This window comes from Oncorhynchus mykiss, chromosome 21, assembly GCF_013265735.2.
Source record: "Oncorhynchus mykiss isolate Arlee chromosome 21, USDA_OmykA_1.1, whole genome shotgun sequence".
NCBI classification, from domain to species: Eukaryota; Metazoa; Chordata; class Actinopteri; order Salmoniformes; family Salmonidae; genus Oncorhynchus; species Oncorhynchus mykiss.
The window spans coordinates 32,380,668-32,406,756 of record NC_048585.1 but is presented as its reverse complement, the minus strand read 5'-3'; the positions used below and the strand labels follow the sequence as shown (position 1 = coordinate 32,406,756).

Sequence of the window (26,089 nt, the reverse complement as noted above, 5' to 3'; positions counted from 1 at the left end):
CATGGGGAATGGAAGCTATTTGTGAGCATCTGAAAGTGGCAATTGAATGCAAGCTTCACACATCATTTTTTTAATGAGTAACAGGGTTGACGTGTTATACTTGATCCGCTCAGTTTTCCACCACAAAACACCAGCATATGGCCAAAAAGAGTAGAATCAGCTCACCTGCTTTTACACTATGATTTGAGTATGTTCAATGTTTCTTTTGAAAAAAAATGAAAAAAAAATAAGAAGTTTCACCATATTAAAACGAGAGTTCAGTTCATGGAACAGGATTGAACTTAAAATGAGGGACTGCCCCCAGGGCGGTACCACTTGACGGGCTGTCCCCAGGTGGTAAGGGTAGGTACCAACACATCCGCCACGCTGATCCTCAACACGGGAGCACCTCAGGGGTACGTGCTCAGTCCCCTCCTGTACCCCCTGTTCACTCATGACTGTACAGCCAGGCACAACTCCAACACCATCATTAAGTTTGCCGATGACACAACAGCCTGATCACCGACAACAACGAGACAGCCTATAGGGAGGAAGTCAGAGACCCGACTGTGTGGTGCAAGAACAACAACCTCTCCCTCAATGTGATCTAGACAAAGGAGATTATTGTGGGCTACAGGAAAAGGAGGACAGAGCACCCCCCCATTCTCATCGACGGGGCTGTAGTGGAGCAGGTTGAGAGCTTCAAGTTCCTTGGTGTCCACATCACCAACAAACTAACATGTTCCAAGTACATCAAGACAGTTGTGAAGAGTGCATGACAAAACCTATTCCCCTCAGGAGACTGAAAAGTTTTGGGTCATCAGATCCTCAAAAGGTTTTACAGCTGCACTATCAAGAGCATCCTGACGGGTTGCATCACTGCCTGGTATGGCAACTGCTCGGCCTCCCGACCGCAAGGCACTACATAGGGTAGTGCGTACGGCCCAGTACATCACCGGGGCCAAGCTTCCTGCCATCCAGGACCTCTATACTAGTCGGGTGTCAGAGGAAGGCCCTAAAAAATGTCAAAGACTCAAGCCACCCTAGTCATAGACTGTTCTCTCTGCTATTGCACGGCAAGCGGTACCGGAGCGCCAAGTCTAGGTCAAAAAGGCTTCTTAACAGCTTCTATCCCTAAGCCATAACAGCTAATCAAAGGGCTACCCAGACCCCTCTTTTACGCTGCTGCTACTCTCTGTTTATTATCTATGCATAGTCACTTTAACTCTGCCTGTATGTGCATATTACCTCAATTACCTCGACTAACCGGTGCCCCTGCACATTGACTCTATACTGGTACCCCCTGTATATAGCCTTGCTATTGTTATTTTACTGCTGCTGTTTATTTTTTTGTTACTTTTATTTTTTACTTATCTATTTTTTCCTCAACACTTTTTTTCTTAACTTAAAGCTTTGTTGGTTAAGGGCTTGTAAGTAAGCATTTCACTGTAAGGTCTACTACACCTGTTGTATTTGGCGCATGTGACAAATGCAATTTGATTTGATTTGACAATCCTGCAATAAAGAAGTGGAATCTGTCTCTAATTTGTCTGTTTCTGTGTTGTATTCTCAAATGAACTAGACCTTTTTGTGAAGTCATAAGCTCTCCAATTAGTTTGACTTGATTGTCACAATTGTTTCAGCTATCTGAACCAATTTTGCAGCTGATAATGGCATGCAACGCCAATGCAGCCATAGGCTTACAGCAGCAGTTCCCAATGCAGCCATAGGCTTACAGCAGCGGTTCCCAATGCAGCCATAGGCTTACAGCAGCGGTTCCCAATGCAGCCATAGGCTTACAGCAGCGGTTCCCAATGCAGCCATAGGCTTACAGCAGCGGTTCCCAATGCAGCCATAGGATTACAGCAGTGGTTCCCAACTCCAGTCCTCCAGTTCCCCCAACAGTACACTTTTGTTGTAGCCCCGGAGAAACATACTTGATTAAACGCATTGAGGGCCTGATGATTAGTTGACAATTTGAATCAAGTGTGTTTGTCTGCGGCTACAATAAAACTTTGCTGTTGGGGGGGGTTACTCGAGGACCGGAGTTGGGAACCACTGGCCTACAGTATGATGGCATTAGAGATGATTTATGCTTGATCTTAAAATGTGGTCGGAGGCAACGTATGGATGGTGTGATGCTGAGGCCAAATTGAAGCAGAGAATAGCTTAATCCTTGTGTAGTCTTAACATTCTGTATACTCCCCTTGTCCTAAGGGTCAAAAATGACCCGCCTTCACTAAACCTCTAAAATAAAGCAGCTTAATTGAATTTTAAACCCCAAATCTATTTTGCATGAAGAAACAACCAGTCATTCATCACAAACTTTAAATATCTGTGTTTTCCCTCTTCACAATGCAGAAAGACTGCATTTGATCAGTGAACACCCCTCGTTTTTATTACAACACACCTGTCATAATTGTTTTCTTTACTGAAGTAGAGGTTCATTATTATTATTGCTAAAGGTACTGCATAGGTGTAAACATATATATATTTTTTAGCAAGAGATAGCACTTGTATAGCCTAAGAAAGTAGCAGAAATCTGCAGAAAGTAGTTTTGAATGCATTTTATTGAAGGGAAACAATAACAGTCTTTAATGTTTTTGGCAACATAGTGATATATTCTTATATACTGTACAATGAGGAATTCAACTACAAAATACTAGTCTTCTCCCATTTTTTTTTAACCATTGCCCCCACCCCCAAGGTGTGTAAACAACAACAATAAATAAGAATAAAATAAGATAATAGATACAAAACAAAAACGTGAAGAACATAAATCAATCAACTCTAATTAGCACATGTAGGACAGTATGCAAGTGTCTGTGCATGGACTTTGCAGATGTATTTCTCACATGTGCAGCACATAGTATTTGTTTTACAGTTATTCTTTGGGGGCAGAATTGGCATCTCCTCCTCTTACCTGCCCCAGCTGCAGCCTCAGGTGGATCAGGACAAGATTCAGCCCCCTGAACAGCTTTCAAAAGCGCTGCAGAGGCTGCTGTGCGAGGGAGGCCATCCCTATTTTCAATGTGTGGGGTTACAAGTGCCTTTCTCAGCTGCTCCAGGAACACCCTCCCCTTGTTCCGCTTATCAGGCATCCAGGTAGGGTTGATTTTGTTCCATATCACGAAGGTATTGTATGAGGACACATCAATGATGTTATGGAACATGACCAGGGGCCAGTGGGCAGTCATCCTCCTGCAGCTGTAAGTTCCAATCACCTTGTCCAGGTTGTCCATGTTGTCTTTGTTGTGGTTGTAGTCCAGGATGATGGCTGGCTTCCTGTCCTCACGATCACTGATCTCAGCCATTGTGTGCTCAGGAGGACCACATTCTTCTTCCTCTTAGGGAGGTAAGAAACTAGAATTGTGGTGGGGGTGAAGGCAAACTTTGATGAGAAGGCCTCTCTCCCCCTTGATGCAAGGGGTGCTGGGGGGAGCTCAGACTTGTTCTTTCTAACTGTGCCTACCATGGGGATCTTCCTCTTCAGGAGCTGCTGACTGAATTCATAAGAAGTGAAGAAATTGTCACACATGACATTGTGTCCCCTCACATCATTGTGTCCTCTCACATCAAGCACAACCCACAACCCCTGGTTCTTCTCTGGCCTCCACTGGTCGGCTTCCCTGTGTAGACTTGCATCTTCCAAGCGTAGCTGGATTGTGCGTCACAGGCCACCCATATCTTGATGCCATACTTTGCTGGCTTGCTGGGTATATACAGCCCGAAAGGACAGCGACCTTTTGACAATAGAGATACTATCACTAATTAGTATCAGTGTCACATAAAACAATCACATAAATCAATGATATTACAGCAATACATTATAACATGAACAGTGAAAATCATTTACATTACGGATATGAAAATAAAAATGTACCACTGAATGGAACCAGTTGCTCATCCACTGGTACTTCAGGCCCAGGGTTGTAGAGGTATGGCACACGCTACACCCACTTTTCCCAGTCCTCTCTTATGGCCGCCAGTGTCTCTCACAAGTCCTGCAGGTCTTGACTCACTGTTATCAAATCATAGCATTCTTGAGAAAGTGTGAAAGACTTTCAGTGGCATCGTGGTACGGAAAATTGCCCTTCCACTCTTTGCATCCAAAAGACTCCATGTAGCCTCGTCTCAGGACCTATACACACCATTTGAGATTAGCAGCCCTATGTAGGCACGCAGGTCAATCTCATCCATACTTTTCCAGTTGTCTCCATATTTACGGAAACCATCCAAATTTGTCATCTCTAGGATTATTTTTTTGATGGCTGGTGTGATGAACATGTAGAATGTTGAGGCGATGACCTGGACATGGGCAACTGCATGTCTTGTGGGCCCTGGGGTCATCCGTATGACATGTTGTGCTACCATCCTGCCCTGGGTGTCATGTGGTGACAAGGACTATGTTGTTTTGCTGTTCTTTGACAAAATGTCTCTCTTTCAGCTTGGGGATTTTCTTCTTCATCTGAGGATGATGGATCGTGCTCTGGGTTGATCGTGCTCTGGGTTGTTCCCCATCTTCTTCTTCAGATACCTACTCCTCTTCTAAGTCATTGTTCTCTTGTTCCTCCTGGACATCTGAAATAAATCAGATCTACAATCTGTTGGCCACTGAAATGTGCACTCATGGCTTCAGCAAAGAGAAAACTGTGGGGGGACAGTCATCTTCAGCACCTTTATAGCCTCTGACTGCATTCCCCATTTAGTAAACAATGCTTCAATGCATTTTTATTATTTTTATTTTGTTTAGTTGGTCTGAAATAGTTTTTATTTTGTCTGTGAACTTGAGTCATGTGTGGTGTTGTGGAGGGGAGATGCTGCAAATGCACAAAAACATTTTAGTTTTGTCTGAGTTCAATCAGTATCACACTATCACGTTTCAGGTAAGACCCAAATGCAGACTGTGTTGAAATAACAATATTTATTACAGCAACAGGGGCAGGCAAACGACAGAAGCCAAGAGAATCTCAATACCACAGGAACCTGCGGAGACTCAATTAGCAGGAATTGGATTATCTCGCTGCTCTAACATTCATGGGAATGGTGAGGGGTTGAGTGGGGATGCCCAGCTCGGACGCCAGGGTAATGTCCATGAGACTCATATCGGCACCCGAGTCGATGAGTATCTGGAGAGACTTGGACTGGTCACCCCACAGCAGGGTGGCATGGAGAGGAGGGTGAGTAGGGGGAGAAGCTACATTGTCCTTAAGACCCACCAGAGTACTCATTCCTATAAATGAGCTAGGTCTCTTGAAGGGACAGGTAGACAGATAATGACCGGCAGTACTGCAATACAGACAACGCTGGTTGTTAAGTCTGTGTACACGTATGCAAGTTGTGATCCTAGAGTGAGCGATTGCGATTGGGATCAAACCTTTTCTCCCTCCTACGTTCCCGTTGCCGTCCATCGATCCGGATGGTCAAAGCGATGAGTGAGTCTAGATCCATCGGAAGTTCCCAGACAGCAAGCTTGTCCTTTACTCCCTCCGATAATCCGTGCAGGAACGTGTCGAACACGGGTTCCAGGCACCCTCCTCTGGTAGCGTGTGGAAATCCACCGCATAGTCTGCCACACGGAGGGAGTCCTGCCGAAGCTGGAGTAAACTCCGGGTAGCCTCTCTCCCTGACACCAGAGACTCAAACTTTTCTCACCTCTACAACGAATACCTCCAGACTAAGGCAGACGGCGGATTGTTGCTCCCACACCACCGTGGCTCAGGCGAGTGCCCCCCGGACATCAGCATAATAATGTACTCTATCTTCGAGGGGTCCGAGGGGAATGAAGAAGGCTGCAGCTCGAAAACGAGGGAGCACTGGGAGAGAACGGCCCGGCAGGTTCTGGAATCTCCATCGTAGAGCTCCGGGGGATGTAAGCAGGGTTCCAGGGAAACCGGGATGATGGCACTGCAATCAGCAGGGTTACTGAGGGGATGGGAGGTTACCGTCATGGTCGGCTGCCTAGTAGGCACCCCACGGAATTGCTCCCGCAATGCGTCCAATGCTAGGTCGTGGCTTTCGGCCACATCCTGGAACCCTTCCATCAGACCACGAAGCAACTCCTTGTGTCTACCAATAATGGCTCCTTGTGAGGAGATGGCGTTGCGGAGCTGGTCCAAGTCTGCTGGGTCAGTCATGGCCAGTTTGTACTATCAGTTCGTACTTCAGGTAAGAACCAAGTGCAGACTGTATTGAAGTAACAATGTTTATTACAGCAACAGGGGCAGGCAAACGACAGGTCAAGCCAGGAAGGGGTTGAGAATCCAGAGTAGTGGGACAATGGTACAGGATGGCAGGCAGGCTCAGGGTCAGGTCAGGCAGAGGTCGATAATCCAGAGGTGGGGCAAAGGTACAGGACGGCAGGCAGGCTCAGGGTCAGGGCAGGCAGAGTGGTCAGGCAGGCGGGCTCAGAGACAGGACAGGCAAGGGTCAAAACCAGGAGGGCGAGAAAAAGAGAGACTGGGGAAAGGCAGGAGTTGAGACAAAAACGCCGGTTGACTTGACAGACAAGACGAACTGGCAACAGAGAACACAGGTAAAAATACACAGGGGATAATGGGGAAGATGGGCGGCACCTGGAAGGGGGTGGAGACAATCTCAAGGACAGGTGAAACAGGGCGTGACACACACATAATCTCAATTTCTTATTGTGTGTGTGTATGTCTTTGTGGTTTTGTGGTGTGTAAATGATTTTAGGACTGTCGGGTCAAAAATGACCCTAAGACAATCTTTGTATCATCACCCTGGTGGTGTACAGTTTTCATGGAAATATGAACAAAGGCGATGTTTCACTTTCCTAATGTTGCGGTCACTCTAGGAAACGTCATCACATTTCAAGTTAAAAAAATATAATTTAGGGGGTTTTCTCTGCTGTTGAACATAGTGGCGGGACATTTTTGACCCTTAACTCATAACTCATACACTGTTTACTCATACACTGTTTACATATTGTTCAGCTATATGTTCTCAATTTAAAAACGATACCAGTAGACAACGTATATGAGGCTAATTATACTAGATTTTGTACTTGCCTTGTGCTGACATGGCATTTTTTTGGTGCAAATCCAACCCTTGTAATCTAGGTGGTGAAATGTCTGGAAGCAGGAGATGGGATCCTTAGCTTAAAACATACACACAACTACTACTACCAAGTCCAAATGCCAGATACCTTTCTCCAATAAAGTCTGATAGGCACCTGGAGGTGCCACTGTGACAATGAAGATGGTTTGCCTAATTGCCTTGTCTATGCTAAATGTGTTTAAATTGTAAAGAAAGAAAATCATTTTGATTCAATGGGGCTATGCAAAGCATACTTTTCATTTCACCCATACAACAATGTAGCCTATTATTAAAGTACAGTATCTTTGAAATACCATAGACAAGTCTTTTACACATTCCAAAGAAAATATATTCATAAGGTTTAAGGGGGCTCTTTTGTCATGATGACAAGGAATCATTCAGGTTGACCGAAGCACAGCATAACAACCATCTCTTACAATTGAGGGATGGTCTCCTTTCATATTTAAAAAAATGAACAAGTAGTAGACGTAGAAACGGATGCTGCTACAGCATTGCTCATCTTCACAGTGGGAATTGAGTTGACGTAACCTGGTGAACCTACTATATGTCAGAGCAAAAACCAAACCATGAGGTCGAAAGAATTGTCCGTAGAGCTCCAAGGCAGGATTGTGTCGAGGCACAGATCTGGGGAAGGGTACCAAAAACTGTCTGCAGCATTGAAGATCTCCAAGAACCCAGTAGCCTCCATCATTGTCTGGAGGAAAACTGGCACCATCCCTATGGTGAAGCATGGTGGTGGCAGAATCATGCTGCGGGGATGTTTTTCAGGGACAGGGACTGGGAGACTAGTCAGGATCGAGGGGAAGATTAACGGAGCAAAGTACAGAGAGATACTTGATGAAAACCTGCTCCAGAACGCTCAGGACCTCAGACTGGGGCGAAGGTTTGCCTTCCAACAGGACAACGACCCTAAGCACACAGCCAAGACAACGCAGGAGTGGCTTCGGGACAAGTCTCTGAATGTCCTCGAGTGGCCCAGCCAGAGCCCGGACTTGAACCCGATCGAACATCTCTGGAGAGACCTGAAAATAGCTGTGCAGCAATGCTCCCCATGCAACGTGACAGAGGTTGAGAGGATCTGCAGAGAAGAATGTGAGAAACTCCCCAAATACAGGTGTGCCAAGCTTGTAGCGTCATACCCAAGAAGACTCGAGGCTGTAATCGCTACCAAAGGTGCTTCAACAAAAGTAATGTTTTTTTAATTAGTTATGGCGTTTGTGTGCTTATTCTCTGAAGCAATCTTATTAGAGGGCAATATGAATACGCTTTGTCACAATGGCATGCTAGAGTATGTTTTATATCAGTTATCCAAGATACATTTTAAACTCTACAGAAAATGCCTTTGCTGACCGTGATACATAATCAACACATCTCTGTATTATGCATTATTTTCCAGTCTTGTCTCAGTTATTGGTTTTGAAAACTTGGTTAATAGGCCTTTACAGTAGTATACTGCTAACATTGATAGGAAATCAACACAGAGGCCTATAACTTGTAAATAATGTTCTCCATTGTTGTTCTGAAAGCTTGATTATATGTGTACTGTTAGCCTTGTAGCCTTGTTGTCTCACGTAATCCATTTTACACTCTACAAAAAGTGCCTTTGCTGACCTTGATCGATAATCATGACAATGTAGCTTGTAAATAATCTTGTCTCGCGTATTTCTTATTTGTAACTAGTTAATAGGCAAACCTTGATAGATAAGAAGCGCATATCGGCCTACAACCTGTAAATAATGTTCTCCATTTCTGTTCAGAAAGTGTGATTATACTGTGTCCTGATAGTCTAGTTAGTATTCATTACATTTAACATTCCTTTTGATAAAAAAAATAAGCTTTTGTGATTATTTTTTGTTGTTGATGCTTGTGTATTGATTTCAGGACCATGGATAGTAGGCTACCAGGTCATTTAAAGCTCTGTTGCTGGATATGTACGAAACTACACATTTGTGTTTGGTAGAGACCCTTCAGAGTATTTCCAACCCCACTTTAGCTGAGACAAGTAGAAACGTTATTTCTACTAAACAGTATGAATCCCATGTAAAAATATATTCCAGTGTATTGCATTGGGGACTATGGAAGGGTTGGAGAATGAAGTGCTGTATGTACAACGCAGTCCCCCTCCAAAATGAACCATATTTGGTTAGTATAGACCCTACTGAGTATTTCCCACCCCACTTTAGCTGAGAGAGGTAAAACAGTTCTCTCTACAAGCCAATAAGTATCCCATAACGCCATCTTAACTGCGAGTAATTCTCGATTTCCCACATTATAGTTCCTCTCAGCAAGGTTAAGACGATGGGAAAGGAAGGCGCAGGGACGCAGCTTTTGGTCCTTTGCAGTAACTCCTCGTGTCTTCCAATGGTGGGTCATTGAGTAGAGACAGCGTTGCGGAGATGATCCGAGTCTGCTGGGTCAGTTATGGCCAGTTCGTACTATCACGGCTCAGACTAAGACCCAGATGAAAACACAGGAGGTGGATCGTATGAGTCTCAGAGTTTATTACAGTATAAGGGGCAGACAATCGGTAGGTCAAGGCAGGCAAAGAGTCGTTATCCAAATCAGAGTCAGGCAGGTACAGGACGGAAAGCAGGATCAGGATCAGGACAGGCAGAAAGGTCAGAACTGGGAAGACTAGAAAAAGCCAAAACTAGAGCACAGTAAACACGGGAACATGCTGGTAGGACTTGACGGGACACGACGAATTGGCAGCAGACAAACAGAAAACGCAGGTATAAATACACATGAGGTAATGGGAGACACCTGGTGGGGGTTGGAGACAATCACAAGACAGGTGAAACAAGCCTACACAATCGCTTTCGATATACCAGTATTTGTGTAATATTTCAAAATAAATGCTGGTATAAATAATGCAATATAAAAAATATAATACATCAAATGTATTTATCCATGTATTTTTTCAAAGGTGGTTGCAATGCAGTGAAAAACTTTTGCAGGGGGACTCTTACTTTGAAGAAAGAAAATCTATAATAATGGAGCGGCAGGAAGCCAAGTGGTTAGAGCGTTGGGCCAGTAACTGAAAGGTTGCTGGATCAAGTCCCAGAGCTGACAAGGTACAAATCTGTCGTTCTGCCCCTGAACAAGGCAGTTAACCCAATGTTCCCCGGGAGGCCGTCATTGTAAATAAGAATTTGTTCTTAACTGACTTGCCTAGTTAGATAAAAAAAAACATAAAAATTCATGCTGCCTGCATAATATACTATGGAAGCCATCTCACATATTTAAAAAATAAGAAAAAAGAAGTGTCAATAGCTAAAACGTTTGAGATGCTATCTCAAAATTATGTGGCGATCTCAATCTAACCATGTTGCAGAGATCAGCAGGGCCGCTAACAAATGTGTGGCGAGTTGGCATATGCCCCAACACTTTTGATTCGGTTTGATAAAACATATTGACACGGAATGCATTGAAAATAGGGACTTATCGCGCCCAGGCTCTGTCGTAACCGGCCGCGACCGGGAGGTCCGTGGGGCGACGCACAATTGGCCTTGCGTCGCACGGGTTAGGGAGGGTTCGGCCGGTAGGGAAATCCTTGTCTCATCGCGCACCAGCGACTCCTGTGGCGGGCTGGGAGCAGTGCGCGCCAACCAAGGTTGCCAGGTGCAAGGTGTTTCCTCCGACACATTGGTGCAGCTGGCTTCCAGGTTGGATGGCGCTGTGTTAAGAAGCAGTGCGGCTTGGTTGGGTTGTGTATCGGAGGACGCATGACTTTCAACCTTCGTCTCTCCCGAGCCCGTACGGGAGTTGTAGCGATGAGACAAGATAGTAGCTACTAACAATTGGATACCATGAAATTGGGGAGAAAAAGGGGTAAAATTCCAAAAAAGAAAAGAAAATAGGGACAAAGTAAAGTTGTTTAGACTGATTTGCATCATGATTTGTCAACTCGTGCACAATTTATCTTTTCTTCAGTCTGATCAACGGTAGCCTACTGATAACAACCACAGCTGCAGGTAGAGAAGCCTATTAAGCGCTAATCCCCTCTGGCCAGGGGAAAATAACCAGTAACGTCATGTATTTGTAGCCTAAGCTGTGTATTTATAGCCTAAAATGGTCCTATTTATTTGTGTTAAGAGAAAATGTGAATGTGATCAAATTTGGTTAATATTCAAATTTCAGGTGGCTAGGCTACCTAGACCTTCAATCCACAATTATTGACTGGAATGAATCAATTAACACAATAGTGTTGACATACTGTGTGAGTAACCTTTTTTAAAATGTATTACAGATGCAAAGGCCAACATGATGCAACCCTGCATAAAGCAAACACGCCCCTGTTAGTTCTATTGTCCAATTGCAGTTGTCTATTATTTATTTTTACCATATGACTTAATTAGAAAGAATATGGTCTCATCATAGCCCATATAAAACCATTTTATGTCATACCCTCCAACTAGGGTCTGGAGTTTAACCTGATTAGGTTAGCCCAGTGCATCTAAAACACCTCCTCGGGGACACCCAGACGTTTCACAATTTTGTTTTAGCCCTGAATTAGTTCACCTGATTCACCCAATCAAGGGCTTGATGATTATCTGACAAGACTCATGATTAGCTGATAGTTGACAGGTTGAACCCCCCAATGTAATCACAAAATGTTACAAATGAAGAAACAAATGCTATGAGATAGTATTGACATTAAAAATAAAATGATGGGGGAGAATGGGCTTCCATAGGCTATTATAATGGCAACACATTCAGTCTCCCTGCAAAGACATGCTAAACCTCGCCTCAGTGTCTGTAAATGTTTCGACATTCTCTAGAAATGTTTACTTAGGTATCTACAAATGTCTATAATAAGTAGAAATTGTGAGATAGTATTGACACGTTAGTGGTGGGAATGTGTTATCCTTATTATCCATATTATCCTGCTGCTAGGAGAACGGTAATGGTTGATGATATAGTCGATAGGAGGCATTGTAGCCATTATTCATCCGTCCACTTCAACAAGTGGTTCCATACACATATAATTATAGCAGGAAACATTATGTACCCCCAAATCTTTTCAGGTCTGAAGTTTTTGATTTCACCTTGAATGTTTTGATATTCTATCCCCATGGCAACTGCCCATTGTGAACTAACAATTGCGGAAATGTGCATTGATCCATACGTCTACTTTAAAATGGTTTTCTACGTGCTCTTGTTTGTCATCTCTCACTAATGTCCATATGTCTCATCTCAGCCATGACCTTTGGAAGGGATATGTGGAATAACCTGCACGGGCTCTTTCTGTCCTCTAAACATCAGTAAATGAAGTGAATGCAAGTCTGTGATACCATAGTGTACTAGAGTTGACCTAATTTTGACTATGGTGAGTAAAATAATTGAAATGTGATCCATTGAATTCACCAGCATGCTGTTTTTAATTTCTTTCTCTAACACTTTCCCCATATCTAGGCATCATTTCATGGGGAGTGGATCAAAACAGGAAGAGAGGACCTTGTCTCTGCCTCCGAGCAGAACTCTTTGAATTCTTCAAGGTAGTAGACCCCCTGCTGAATGTTTGAAAGAAATTGTGGAGGCAGTGTAGATGCAAAATGAGTGTATTTGCTGAGTGTACCTGTTACCATGTAACTGCATTGCAGTTACTGGCACAATACACAGGCCGACTACAGTAGAATACTAAATCACAGCCAACTGTTTATTTGTTTTGTAGTTTGTAGCCTTCTATTACAGCCAACACCCAACATCACAGCCATGGCTTGACTTGCTTTGTCTTTTATATGTTGTTTTTCTTCTGCCACTAATTGGATAACTGGCTTATGAGCGCAACACTATGGTTTATTGTGTTTTTGCAGATGTTCCACCGAGAGGGTGATAAGCAATGTTCCTCAGTACGTGGAGAAAGGGCTGGTGTCAAGGAATGTTACCCCGCCATCACAGCCTAGGGAGAACAATCTCAACCCTGGTAAAAAAGAGAGCATTTGTGTAACAAATGATAGGTCCAAAAAAGACTGCAGGCGCGTGATGATTGAATGGATTACGTCATGTTAATTTAGGGCTAACAACTGTCAAAAGCAGATGATTATCTTTGGGTATTGCCTCTGTCTCAGGGCAGATTTTTACATCTCTCAAGTATAGGTCCGAGCACACCTGTAAATGTCCCCTCCACCAATCACAGCAAAAGCCAAAGGGCAGAGAATTATGAGGTCATCGATGATAACTTCCTGTCCATTGATCATGGTGAGACACTCCTTACATTCCAAACACTAGATTGCGTTGAAGAGTATCTCTTGACTGAGGGCCCTGTTCAGTCAAAAACCCGCTAACCAGGATGTTCTTGAGGCAAGACAAAACATCACTTGAGTGGAAGGATTTGTCTTTTCATAGAGGGCTATAGCACCAAAGGGAATGATGATGATAATGATGTAGGGCCCTCCAGTTCCAACACTCCCCCCAGCAGCCATGAGTACCTACTCCATCTCAAACAGCAGGCCGGTTCCCATCTCAGGGCCCAGAAGGAACGCCATGTCAAAGGTCAGTGGTCAGAGGGAAATGTCATAGGTCTTTGACAGGGAGAAGGGGAAATGAACTGGGTGGATTTGTTGATACTAATGTACCTGAATCATGTTTTTCACAGCATGTGGTAGTGATCAGAGCATGACCCTAAGAAATAGGCCTTTCACTGTCTAGGATGCAAAATTATTCTTCAAAATGTAGACCTAGTTAATGTTTGGTTTGCGTTTAGCTAAAGTTAATGTATTATTTTATTTTCTCTGATAGATCTCTCTCTGAAAAAGGACAAACTCCAGCATCTTCTCCTGAAACTCGACACTATGAAGGGCCCCCTGGGGCAAGACACTAGATGGCAATACAGCAGCGAGCGAGACGAGCCAATGGGTGTACTTACAGTACTAATGTCTAATGTCTTGCAGTACTAACATCTCTAAAGGCAACAGTGCTTCTAAAGAGATAGTACTACAGTATATACAGTACATGTCATACAGACATAATAACTGATAATGAATCACAATTAAAAGCAGTCCAGTCTGTGGATGTGTGATTGATGTCCAGAGTGGTGTGAGTGATGTGTGTTCTCCCTCTCTAAGGAGCCTGGAGAGGATGACAGGGCTCATGCAAATCCTGGGGACAGACAGAGAGAGGCAGCAGGTGAGAGGACAGCCAACAACCACATGGAGGATAGGTAAGCAAGCACACAGCAGCTCACAGCCCCTTGCAAAGGATGTCGACTCAGGCATTGTTTGGTTGTTCTGCGTCGTTTGGTTGTGCACATTGAGTATTCAATTTATTGTTTGATTATTAATAACGTTTTTGAGATTTTTGTTTTCATTTCACAGACCTGTGCATATGTCACCCAATCACAGAGAGAGCATGAGCCCAGAGGATGAAGATGCCTGTGACCATTACCTGCACAGGTAGTGACACACCTTTCTTGCCACACACACTGTTTAAATTGACCTTCTTGCTGAAGTTTATTTTGTCTCTGCAGGGGGAATAAGATGATCCACAGCTGTTGGCGCAGAATCTTCCAGTCCTTCAGCTTCCCCTTCACCCTGGCTACTGCCTTCATCATAGAGCTGCTCAGCTTCATCACACAGTATGTCATCAAGGTAAAGTTGCTCTCCGAGGGATAATGATGTGCATGGGTATATTCAGATTAATAACTAGAATTCAGTTATTTCAAAGTATATTATATTTGTTTGCATTTAGTTCACCTGTCTTTACCTGTGTGCACCCAGGTGTTGATGGTAGGACTAGTCGTAGTGCTAGGGGAACAGGTGATCACACCTCTGTTCGGGGCACTGTTTAGCCACACCCTCCAGCCCATGGCCAGGTGTTTCCTCAACGTCTCATGGGCTGTCAGGGCCATTCTCCACTCCCTATTGGCCATTGTTAGGGAAGTCTTTATGCACGTAGCGCTACTCGTCCAATCGTTCAGGCTCGTGGAAGTCAACATGGCTGCTGCTGAGCCTCATGGCAGACAGGACGTGTGATTCAGGAAGCCCAAGGGCAATTAAAAGCCTAAAAAGCTAATACAACCTAACTTTTCTCAGTGATTGAAAGTGTGCCTTTATGTTTAGGACAAGTGTTGTAGTTTTTAGCTAGTTATTACTAGCTACAATTATACATTAATACAAATATCATAATTACATACACAGTACACCCAATATCATTCTATCATAGCTGCACATGGAATACATCCATTCCTTCCAGTTATTCATAAGAAAACACAATTTAGAAACAGTTACTGAAACCACAAAATGTGTTTATTTGCAATGTGCTGAACACATCATTCAAGTGGGGTTGAACCATTGTTTTTGAAACGACACTAATGTCTTCGTGTGTGGACATCTACAGTATGAAACCTTGGTTAACTCTATGGCAAACACTAGTGACGCCACATAATCACTGTACACTATAGTTACACAGTGTTCGGGAGTAGTGAACTACGTGTAGTTCAACAAGTAATTTAATTACATTTTGCAGTAGCAAAATTCTAATCTTGCTAGTGTTTTGCCATGTAGCAGTGTAGCTAACTACTGGAACTACACACTACTTTGTTGCTAACAAGAAAAGAAAATATAGGTGAAGTAGGCAAGAATTTTCTTTCTTTTTTTGGCATTAAACCTGCCTAATTCTCAGTTGAAACACATGTTGTGTGCCTAATTCTCACTACACATTCTGTTAACATCTGATTCCGGAGTGATTTGTTCTTGCAATATGTAGTCTATGGCATTTCAGATTTAGATATGATAATTTTTAACTAAGTATAGTAGTTTGGATGTAGTGAACTACTTTTTCAAAGTAAGTTTAGTTCACTATATTTGTCTTAAGGGTAGCTTTAGTGTAGCTTAATTTCTTCCAGTGTGAAGTAATTGGTAGCTTGGTAAACTATATTTTCAGAGAAGCTTCCCTAGCACTGTAGTTACATTGCATGCACTTACATTATGACTTTAATTCCTGAAATACTAGTTCTTCAACACTGCAAATGAAAGTAATACAGAATGACTTCATTCACATTAAGTCTGGTCCCACACTGTTTTACAGAAAACACACGTTTCTGTTTTCAGATTTACATTCGTCCATTTACTCAATCAAGACCTGAAAAGTGGTTGAGCTCGTTTAGGCCCAAAATAATCATTTGGAATTGGAGAGAGAAAAAACACTGAGAAAACAAAACAATTTATAAACATTTTTGTCTGTGTACAGTGTTCGTTTGGCTCCATAATGTCAGTTTTATTTTTGAATAAATGGTTAGAGTTTTTTTGCATCTTCCTCAATGTGAGTCTGAAGCCCAGAGTGTGAGTCTGAATGGTGCATCTGTGGGTTACTTGGTCGTCTGTTTGCTTGGTCGCCGGTTTGTTTCGTTGAGCCCTTGCGCTGCGATTCCCCCGTCGACGTCCTGATGCTGGAGCAACGGGACCTGGCTCCAGCTTCATCCTCCATGGCTCTGTCATAATCGTCTGAAAGACAGATCACCGAGTGCATATTCTTATATTGGTTTTCTGTCTCAGACTCCTCTTCAGAAGTGCTTTTGTGTCCGTCTTTGGGATCTCTGATTTGGTGTGTTTTCATCCTGTGACTCTGAGGCTTTTGTGTGTTTGTTTGGTCCTCAGAGGCCTCACTTACATCTGCGGTCTCACTAGAAGCACCACTAGAAGCACCCACAACATCTCTTGACTTATCCGTCCTTTCCCCCTCGGAATATCCCTTCTCTTTTGTGTCAACGGCGCGTTCCCACTCCTTCTCCCATTCCCCCTCCTCCTCCTTCTCCAGATCCCTCTGCTTATTCCTCTCCTTCTCCTTCTTGTCTTTTGTCACAGCCCCCATGCTGATGGTGCTCTCAGCTTTCCTGCCATTGGAGATGAGGGTGGGAGTGAGGTCTTTAACCAAGGGCTCTGGCATCACCAGTATAGGCAGCATGTCGCCTGTTACGGTCCTGGAGCCGCAGTCTGGATGGCTGCTGTGGGAGCGTGGTTGTGGTGGGATCAGTGACTGTTTCCTGGTGTAGACCCCATGTCTCCCATAGAGGCTTCCGGAACCTCCCGAGGCATCGTAGTCTATGCTGAACCCTTTGTTCTGGTAGCAGACCTCCTCAATCAGGGGGATCATGGGCCGGCCCGAGTTCACCTGTCGATCACGGAAAGAAGGGGCATTTAGAGGGTTGCTTTGAGTTGAAATGGTTGCTTTGTGACTTGTTATGTTCCAACTGATGCGGCGTTGTCCTTGTCCGTGCAAAAGTCTCATTGGTGTCGTTCAGAATTTCAAAATGACGTTGGACAACTATGGACAAGCAATTCAGCACGTTTGACAGTGTTTTCTGAAAAGCTTTGGCTGTACGACCAGATCAAACCGCCCCTCCACGCTCATACCCCGCCTCCCAGGATGCCTCTTCCACAGAGCCAAACAACCTTATCACATTCTGTTCATGTGTTACTTTACGCACACATTTCTAAACAGCGGAAATAAAAACCCTGTAGCGTTTCGAACGAGCATTCCCCCCAAAATATCTATTTTGTAGGCTAATTTAAGACGACATGATTGACATGTAACTACAACCTTCTCTGTCTGTTGTAACTAAGGATACTGCAGTAGCACAAACATAAGCAGTACGCAAACAATATTATTTGCAATATCCTTATCTTAAATGTGGTGTGAAACCAAATGCATTTAGCCTACATGACAACATAACATGTAGCCTAACGCAGTTATTTTGCAACACCAAACGATATGATAGACAGTACGTCATTGACATTTGCCAGAGTAGCCTGTTTCAGCTCTGGCCAGCTGAACTAGCACACACGCAGAAGGTACGGTTGTTTAGCTATTGGGAAGAAGCTTCCAGAGAATCTGGTCAAAATATTAAAACACCACACATTAGCTTACTGAATCGATACAGATAGATACTAGATCTATTCTATGTCTGAATCTATGATATTCCGCTTACACATGGGGTTGGGTTCTGACCATAATGATGCAAAACACAAGTCAGTATTTCACCTCATCACCAAACTCACACATTTTTTATTGTTTTGGCTCTGTGCTACCATGCTACCATGATTACGGATAATCCTGAATGAATCATGAGTAAGGATAAGTGAGTGTCACGCCCTGATCTGTTTCATCTGTTCTTGTGCTTGTCTCATCCCCCCCTCCAGGTGTCGCCCATCTTCCCAATTATCCCCTGGGTACTTATACCCGTGTTTTCTGTCTGTCTGTGCCAGTTTGTCTTGTTTGTTCAAGTCAACCAGTGTTTTCTCTCAGCTCCTGATTTTCCTCTCTTTTGTCTCTCTTTTTCTCGTTCTCCTGGTTTTGACCCTTGCCTGTCCTGACTCTGAGCCTGCCTGCCGTCCTGTACCTTGGCCACACTACTCTGGATTATCAACCCCTGCCTGCCTTGACCTGTTGTTTGCCTGCCCCTGTTGTTGCAATACACATTGTTACTTCAACGCAGTCTGCACTTGGGTCTTACCTGAAACCTGATAGTACGAACTGGCCATGACTGACCCAGCAGACTTGGACCAGCTCCACAATGCCATCTCCTCCCAAGGAGCCCTCATTGGAAGGCACGAGGAGTTGCTTCTTGGTCTGATGGAAGGGTTCCAGGTCGTGGCCGAACGTCACGACCTAGCATTGGACACTTTGCGGGAGCAAATCCGTGGTTTGCCTACTAGGCAGCCTCCCACAACGGTAACCTCCATGCCCCTCAGTAACCCGGCTGGTAGCAGCCCCGTCACCCCGGATTCCCAGGAACCCCGCTTACCTCCCCCGGAGCACTACGATGGAGATTCCAGAACCTGCCGGGCGAGCTGCAGCCTTCTTCATTCCCCTCGGACCGCTCGAAGATTGCGTACATCATTTAAGCTGATGTCCGGGGGGCACTCGCCTGAGCCACGGTGGTGTGGGAGCAACAATCTGCCGTCTGCCTCAGTCTGGAGGTATTCGTGGAGGAGGTGAGAGAAGTTTTCAAGGCTCCGGTGTCCAGGAGAGAGGCTCCCCGGAAGTTACTCCAGCTTCGGCAGGACTTCCTCTGTGTGGTAGACTATGCAGTGGATTTCCGCACACTACCAGAGGAGGGTGCCTGGAACCCGGAAGCACTGTTCGACGCGTTCCTGCACGGATTATCGGAGGAAGTAAAGGACGAGCTTGCAGCCTGGGAACTTCCGACGGATCTCAACTCACTCATCGCTTTAACCATTCGGTTAGCTACGGGACCGTAGGAGGGAGAAGAGGTCTGATTGTGGTCCCAAACGCTCACTCAAGAATCCCACCTTGCATCCGATGAACTCTGGAAGTCCCCGGCATCTTCGTCTCCGAGAGGATCCGAGCTTACCCGAGTTCCTCCAAGAGCCTCCGAAGACTGCTGATTTGACCCTTCCCAAGCCGATGCAGCTCTGCAGGGCAAGGCTGTCTCCAGCCGAATGCGGAGACAGACTTAACACCCAGAGTTGTTTGTATTGCTATACTGCCGGTCATTATGTGTCTACCTGTCCCTTCAAGAGACCTAGCTAATTGGTAGGAATGAGTACTCTGGTGGGTATGGTGGGTATGTACAATGTTGCTTCTCCTCCTACTCACCCCCCTCCATGCCACCCTGCTGTGGGGCGACCAGTCCAAGTTCCTCCAGATACTCATCGACTTGGGGGCTGATATGAGTCCTATGGATGTTACCCTGGAGTCCGAGCTGGGCATCCCCACTCAACCCCTCTCCATTTCCATGGGTGTTAGAGCGCTGGACAGGCACTCCATAGGCCGGGTCACCCACCAGACCACCCCTATCAACCTATGAGACCACCCCTATCAACCTGATAGTGAGAAAGGTACAGAGGCGTAAATATCATACCCACCAAAAATGCTAGCCTCCCCTGTTTTTTGATTAGAATATCTTGGGGGTATGATATTTGTGCGTCTAACTTTCTCACTCATCATTATTCACGATTCATTTAGAATGATTCATAATGATGGTAGCATCCACATTAATGTAGAAATGTTTAGAAACATAAAAGTGACTCCAAAATGACACAATACATTATTTACCATTCATTTCTGTTGGGTACAAAATAATCTGAACTACAACCAAAAAAACAGCAAATGCATCCAACAAATTTGTAGAGTCACAAGCTTTCTGTAATCATTGCGTGCTACGAATATGGGACCACTTATCTTTTTACTACTTTAATACACATAAGTGAATTTGTCCCAATACTTTTGGTCCCCTAAAATGGTGCAAAATGAAAGCTGACAGTCTGCACTTTAACCTCAGTCGATGTATCATTTGAAGTCCAAAGTGCTGGAGTACAGAGCCAAAACAACAACGGAAATGTCACTGCCCCACTTGTTGCTGCATCTTGGGAAAACAAAACACAATGCAGAACCACGACGTCACAGTACAACCACAGGTGCCATACTTCAATTTGCATAATTATGCAATGGAAGTGCGTCACATGTAAACATTTAACACACATTACACCACCTCACTGTCACAACCACAACATCACTCTAGTGAGTACGTCAAAGCAATGCTTTCATGAGAACTCACCATCTGGAACCCCCTTAAGCTCTATATAAACAGCATTAGTGAAAAAAGACATCAGGGGCATAGAGGGAGAGAGTGAGGACGGGAGGAAGGAAAGACTGTCTGAAATGCTGAGTTTTGCTTAACTGACTTTCCTAGATAAATAAAGGTAGTTGATATGGCGTTACAGACATGTTGAAAAATATATATATTAGTCTCAATGTTTTTTTTGCCTTGTATTAATTACACTGTAGTTTAGATAAGTGGTTGATTAGTTTAGATTTGACAGTGGCTAGGTTTCCATCCAATTGGCGACCGATTGTCATACCAATATTCTAAAACCTGCATATAGAAAATATGTGCATTTTCACAACCAGTGTGGTTTCCACCAAATGGACTTGTTGACAAACACTGTTGTGTTAAATAGCAAATGTGCCTACTATGGTATTGGCACGTGCGTTCTAGCCAACAGCTCTCGGATACAGTGCGGGTAGGCTCGTTTTCGTGATGAGATTATTATAGATAAGAAGTGAGGATATTTTTACTTGTCAAATGGCAGTCAAGCATCGATCATCATGTCACCAGAATCAGACCCTTTGATATTTATTGGAGAGGAGCATTAAGATCACCGTGCACTTTCACCACGCTGTGAAGTTCATCATCATTCATTTCATCAGTAGTCTAACAAACTGCATGGCTTCCCGAGTCGTAGTGGGAGGACCACACAGTATATCATTGCGTGACTTCAAGTTTACTTCAATATCATGGTTATTGTATCAATATTTGCCCATAAAGGTGTTTCCTCCGGTATTTCTCGCATAATTAATTTGACGACACAAAAATATCCCACTTTTGGTATTTGGTTTTGTCGAAATTTGGAAAGTTCACCAACAGCTTTAAAAAAAAAAACTTGCATAAGAAGTTTGGATGAAAACCTGGTTAATGACACATTTAGCTCAGATTAGGGTTGTATAAGCGAACTATCCTCAGTTGCTTCATTGTGTTTGACTGTAATACTCAGTGGGTTTACATGTTGTTGCATGCTTATACTTTATGTGTCTTTGCCATTCCTGGCCATTCCTTCAGTCGCAACTGGCCAGCAAATGGTCATTCAATATTTCAAAACCTGGATCAATATATTTCTTTCACTTGTGTGCGCGCTTTAGTTGCCCCTGTGTGTGTGTGAGAGTCATGTGTGTGGATAAAGTGTGTGTTATGTGTACATGGAGCAGCCCTTACCACATTGGGGTGCTTCCCCAGGATGACAGCCCCTCGTCTGGCCGGGTCCCGTCTCCGTCTCCTCTTGGCCCATCGGATCAGCAGGAACAGGATGGCCACTAACAGCAGCAGCATCCCACCCATGATACCGCCAGCCATCCTCACATCCAGGTCTCTGAACAACCGCTCTTCTCCGAAAGGTGTCCGTGGAACTATGGAGGAAAGGATGGAGGGATAGGAGAGACGGTTTAGAGTATGAAGTCCAACTGCCCGCACAACTGGTCCATTATCTTCACTTTGCACTGGCTCGTGCTCATAGCCCTGCGGAGTCCTATTCATTCATCCAAATGTTGTGCCTGACGCCCAGATGAAGAGAAAGTCTGTGTCTGGTTTGTAAGCAGTCGCTCAGTCTACACTTCTTTGAATGGGGAGAAAATACATTCTGGGAAATTCGAGCAGCTTGACGTCCATCGTATTGTATTGTATTGTCTGTTGCCTGGAGTGGCATGATTGACCGGGGGGGGGGGGGGTGAACTGGGAGATCACAAGGTCACAAATATTTAATGAATAGACCAACCACACATTAAAAGCCACAAAGAAATAGTTAATTGGCCACAAAATCAACATTTTGCATTTTGCAATAGTAGTCTCCGGACTTAAAACACATTGAAAACCTGTGGTTTGAATTGAGGAGGGCAATCCATAAGCGCATAGGAAGGATATAAAGGACATTTTAGAAAGGCTCTGTGCCGTTATCCTCGCAAGGTAAGGCATTTAAAACAGGGTACCAATCATTTTGACCCCTAGCTTAAAATATATATACAGTGCCTTGCGAAAGTATTCGGCCCCCTTGAACTTTGCGACCTTTTGCCACATTTCAGGCTTCAAACATAAAGATATAAAACTGTATTTTTTTGTGAAGAATCAACAACAAGTGGGACACAATCATGAAGTGGAACGACATTTATTGGATATTTCAAACTTTTTTAACAAATCAAAAACTGAAAAATTGGGCGTGCAAAATTATTCAGCCCCTTTACTTTCAGTGCAGCAAACTCTCTCCAGAAGTTCAGTGAGGATCTCTGAATGATCCAATGTTGACCTAAATGACTAATGATGATAAATACAATCCATCTGTGTGTAATCAAGTCTCTGTATAAATGCACCTGCACTGTGATAGTCTCAGAGGTCCGTCAAAAGCGCAGAGAGCATCATGAAGAACAAGGAACACACCAGGCAGGTCCGAGATACTGTTGTGAAGAAGTTTAAAGCCGGATTTGGATACAAAAAGATTTCCCAAGCGTTAAACATCCCAAGGAGCACTGTGCAAGCGATAATATTGAAATGGAAGGAGTATCAGACCACTGCAAATCTACCAAGACCTGGCCGTCCCTCTAAACTTTCAGCTCATACAAGGAGAAGACTGATCAGAGATGCAGCCAAGAGGCCCATGATCACTCTGGATGAACTGCAGAGATCTACAGCTGAGGTGGGAGACTCTGTCCATAGGACAACAACAATATTGCACAAATCTGGCCTTTATGGAAGAGTGGCAAGAAGAAAGCCATTTCTTAAAGATATCCATAAAAAGTGTTGTTTAAAGTTTGCCAAACGCCACCTGGGAGACACACCAAACATGTGGAAGAAGGTGTTCTGGTCAGATGAAACGAAAATTGAACTTTTTGGCAACAATGCAAAACATTATGTTTGGCGTAAAAGCAACACAGCTGAACACACCATCCCCACTGTCAAACATGGTGGTGGCAGCATCATGGTTTGGGCCTGCTTTTCTTCAGCAGGGACAGGGAAGATGGTTAAAATTGATGGGAAGATGGATGGAGCCAAATACAGGACCATTCTGGAAGAAAACCTGATGGAGTCTGCAAAAGACCTGAGACTGTGACGAAGATTTGTCTTCCAACAAGACAATGATCCAAAACATAAAGCAAAATCTACAATGGAATGGTTCAAAAATAAACATATCCAGGTGTTAGAATGGCCAAGTCAAAGTCCAGACCTGAATCCAATCGAGAATCTGTGGAAATAACTGAAAACTGCTGTTCACAAATGCTCTCCATCCAACCTCACTGAGCTCGAGCTGTTTTGCAAGGAGGAATGGAAAAAATGTCAGTCTCTCGATGTGCAAAACTGATAGAGACATACCCCAAGCGACTTACAGCTGTAATCACAGCAAAAGGTGGCGCTACAAAGTATTAACTTAAGGGGGCTGAATAATTTTGCACGCCCAATTTTTCAGTTTTTGATTTGTTAAAAAAGTTTGAAATATCCAATCAATGTCGTTCCACTTCATGATTGTGTCCCACTTGTTGTTGATTCTTCACAAAAAAATACAGTTTTATATCTTTATGTTTGAATCCTGAAATGTGGCAAAAGGTCGCAAAGTTCAAGGGGGCCGAATACTTTCGCAAGGCACTGTACATATTATATTACTTGTCAAACAAAACCTCTTTCTCTGAGCAATTGTATTAGCATAAAATAATATAATTTCCCTTTTTCTGGGGGGAACATACAATATACTGTAGCTCCGTTTTCTAATTATATATTTTATACAGTAGTTTTTGCTCATCTTTATCAAGAGTGTCAGTCATTTGGAATGCAGACCGTGGGGAGAAAGAACAAGGACGCCGTCATTTAGCGTACATCCCAGAAACTGATTTTAGTGGTTGTTTGTAAAAATCCGTCGTGTTTTTTGTGTTTTAACAGGCCCACAATGTAGTACTAAACAGTTTGGCTGTTTTTGATGCATAACATTTAGATATAGTCAATTTCGGGGTTAGAAAAGATTTCTGTTAACTGCCATTCATGTGAGCTGGTAGCATAGCATGTTGAAATCTGTGGTGATCCTTGAAGCCGTTTTTAAGTGTAATGGGGTTGGATGGTGACAATGACATGAACATGTATTGGGGTTGACATCCATACAAGCACTTTTTATCCCAGATTTTTATCCCAAAATAGCGGAAAATACCATAGCCTAACTGTAGACTGCTTTTGATGGGGGCCAATTAAGAGATTCTGAATCTTTCCCCCCCATGGGGGAAACGTGAGTATAGTTGCCATGGCATTTCCATTGTTTTGGTCGAGTTCAATTGATGTCTTTCCTGCATCTACAGGCCACACTGTAAGAAAATAGTATTGTTCTTTATTGACATTCAGAGAGTCCTAGTGGTATTAACCAGTGTTGATCAGCTCCATATGTTGTGTGTGCACACTACTGTCTGTCACGTTCTGACCTTTATTTCCTTTTGTTTTATCATTATTTAGTATGGTCAGGGCGTGAGTTGGGCTGGGCAGTCTATGTTTGTTTTTCTATGATTTGGGTATTTCTATGTTTCGGCCTAGTATGATTCTCAATCAGAGGCAGGTGTCATTAGTTGTCTCTGATTGAGAATCATACTTAGGTAGCCTGGGTTTCACTGTGTGTTTGTGGGTGAGTGTTCTTGTCTCTGTGTTTTGTACCAGATAGGGCTGTTTTGGGTTTTCACGGTTCTTGTTTTTGTTAGTTTGTTAGTTTGTTCATGTGAAGTGATTTATTAAAACATGAGTCAAAATAACCATGCTGCGCTTTGGTCCGCCTCTCCGTCAATGGAAGAAACCCCTTACACTGTCATTGTGACTTTCCCTACCTATCAAAGAGCTGATGTGTGGGTGTGGTCTGTATGTGGGGTACCTGTATCCTCACCCGCCCCTTCCCCTTTGACGTGTCAGTCCTGCTCAGTACTTACCTGGCTGGCCTCTTTGTAGCAGCTCTATGTCGACTGAGGCTTTTGCAACCTCACCTGATTCCTCATCCATAGCGACCACCTATAGGATAAATAATGATATTACAGAGAGCTGTAGATTAGAGACAAAAAAGGCTTCTATGTGTATTTGTAACCCTAATGTTCAATTAAGCTAATTTCAATGTGTGTGTTACCTACAGTTGTATTACTACTGGGCCACTTACTGGCCTAACCTAGCTATACAGTTAGCCAGGGACGACTAGTAAAACCAGCTGTCCCTGTTTAACAAATCCAGGTTTTTACACTGAAAAAATATATAAACGCAACATGTAAAGTGTTGGGCCCATGTTTCATGTGCTGAAATAAAATATCCCAGAAATGTTCCAAATGCACAAAAAGCTTATTTCTCTCAAATGTTGTGCACAAATTTGTTTATCCCTCTTAGTGAGCATTTTACCTTTGCCAAGATAACCCATCCACCTGTCAGGTCTGGCATATCAAGAAGATTATTAATCAGCATGATCATTACACAGGTGCACTTTGTGCTGGGGGCAATAAAAGTCCACTCTAAAATGTG

The 26,089-nt window shown here is 43.7% G+C and overlaps 1 protein-coding gene across 3 annotated transcripts in view; it reads right to left on the bottom strand.

The window, feature by feature from the left end:
• Positions 1-10,849: 10,849 nt before the first annotated feature.
• The window catches only part of LOC110500259 (cadherin-related family member 5-like), a 30,388-nt gene continuing 15,148 nt past the window's right edge, over positions 10,850-26,089 (bottom strand). The window contains exons 13-15 of one of the 3 annotated variants that reach the window (XM_021577519.2): positions 25,516-25,594; positions 21,794-21,984; positions 10,850-14,160 (exon numbers count right to left, since the gene is read on the bottom strand). In XM_021577519.2, the coding sequence (XP_021433194.1) occupies positions 14,122-14,160; positions 21,794-21,984; positions 25,516-25,594 (309 nt within the window). In that variant the 3' untranslated portion in view covers positions 10,850-14,121. Of the gene's footprint in view, positions 14,161-15,227; positions 17,170-21,793; positions 21,985-25,515; positions 25,595-26,089 lie in introns of those variants that run through there. The other 2 variants (XM_021577516.2, XM_021577518.2) reach the window with 2 other exon arrangements.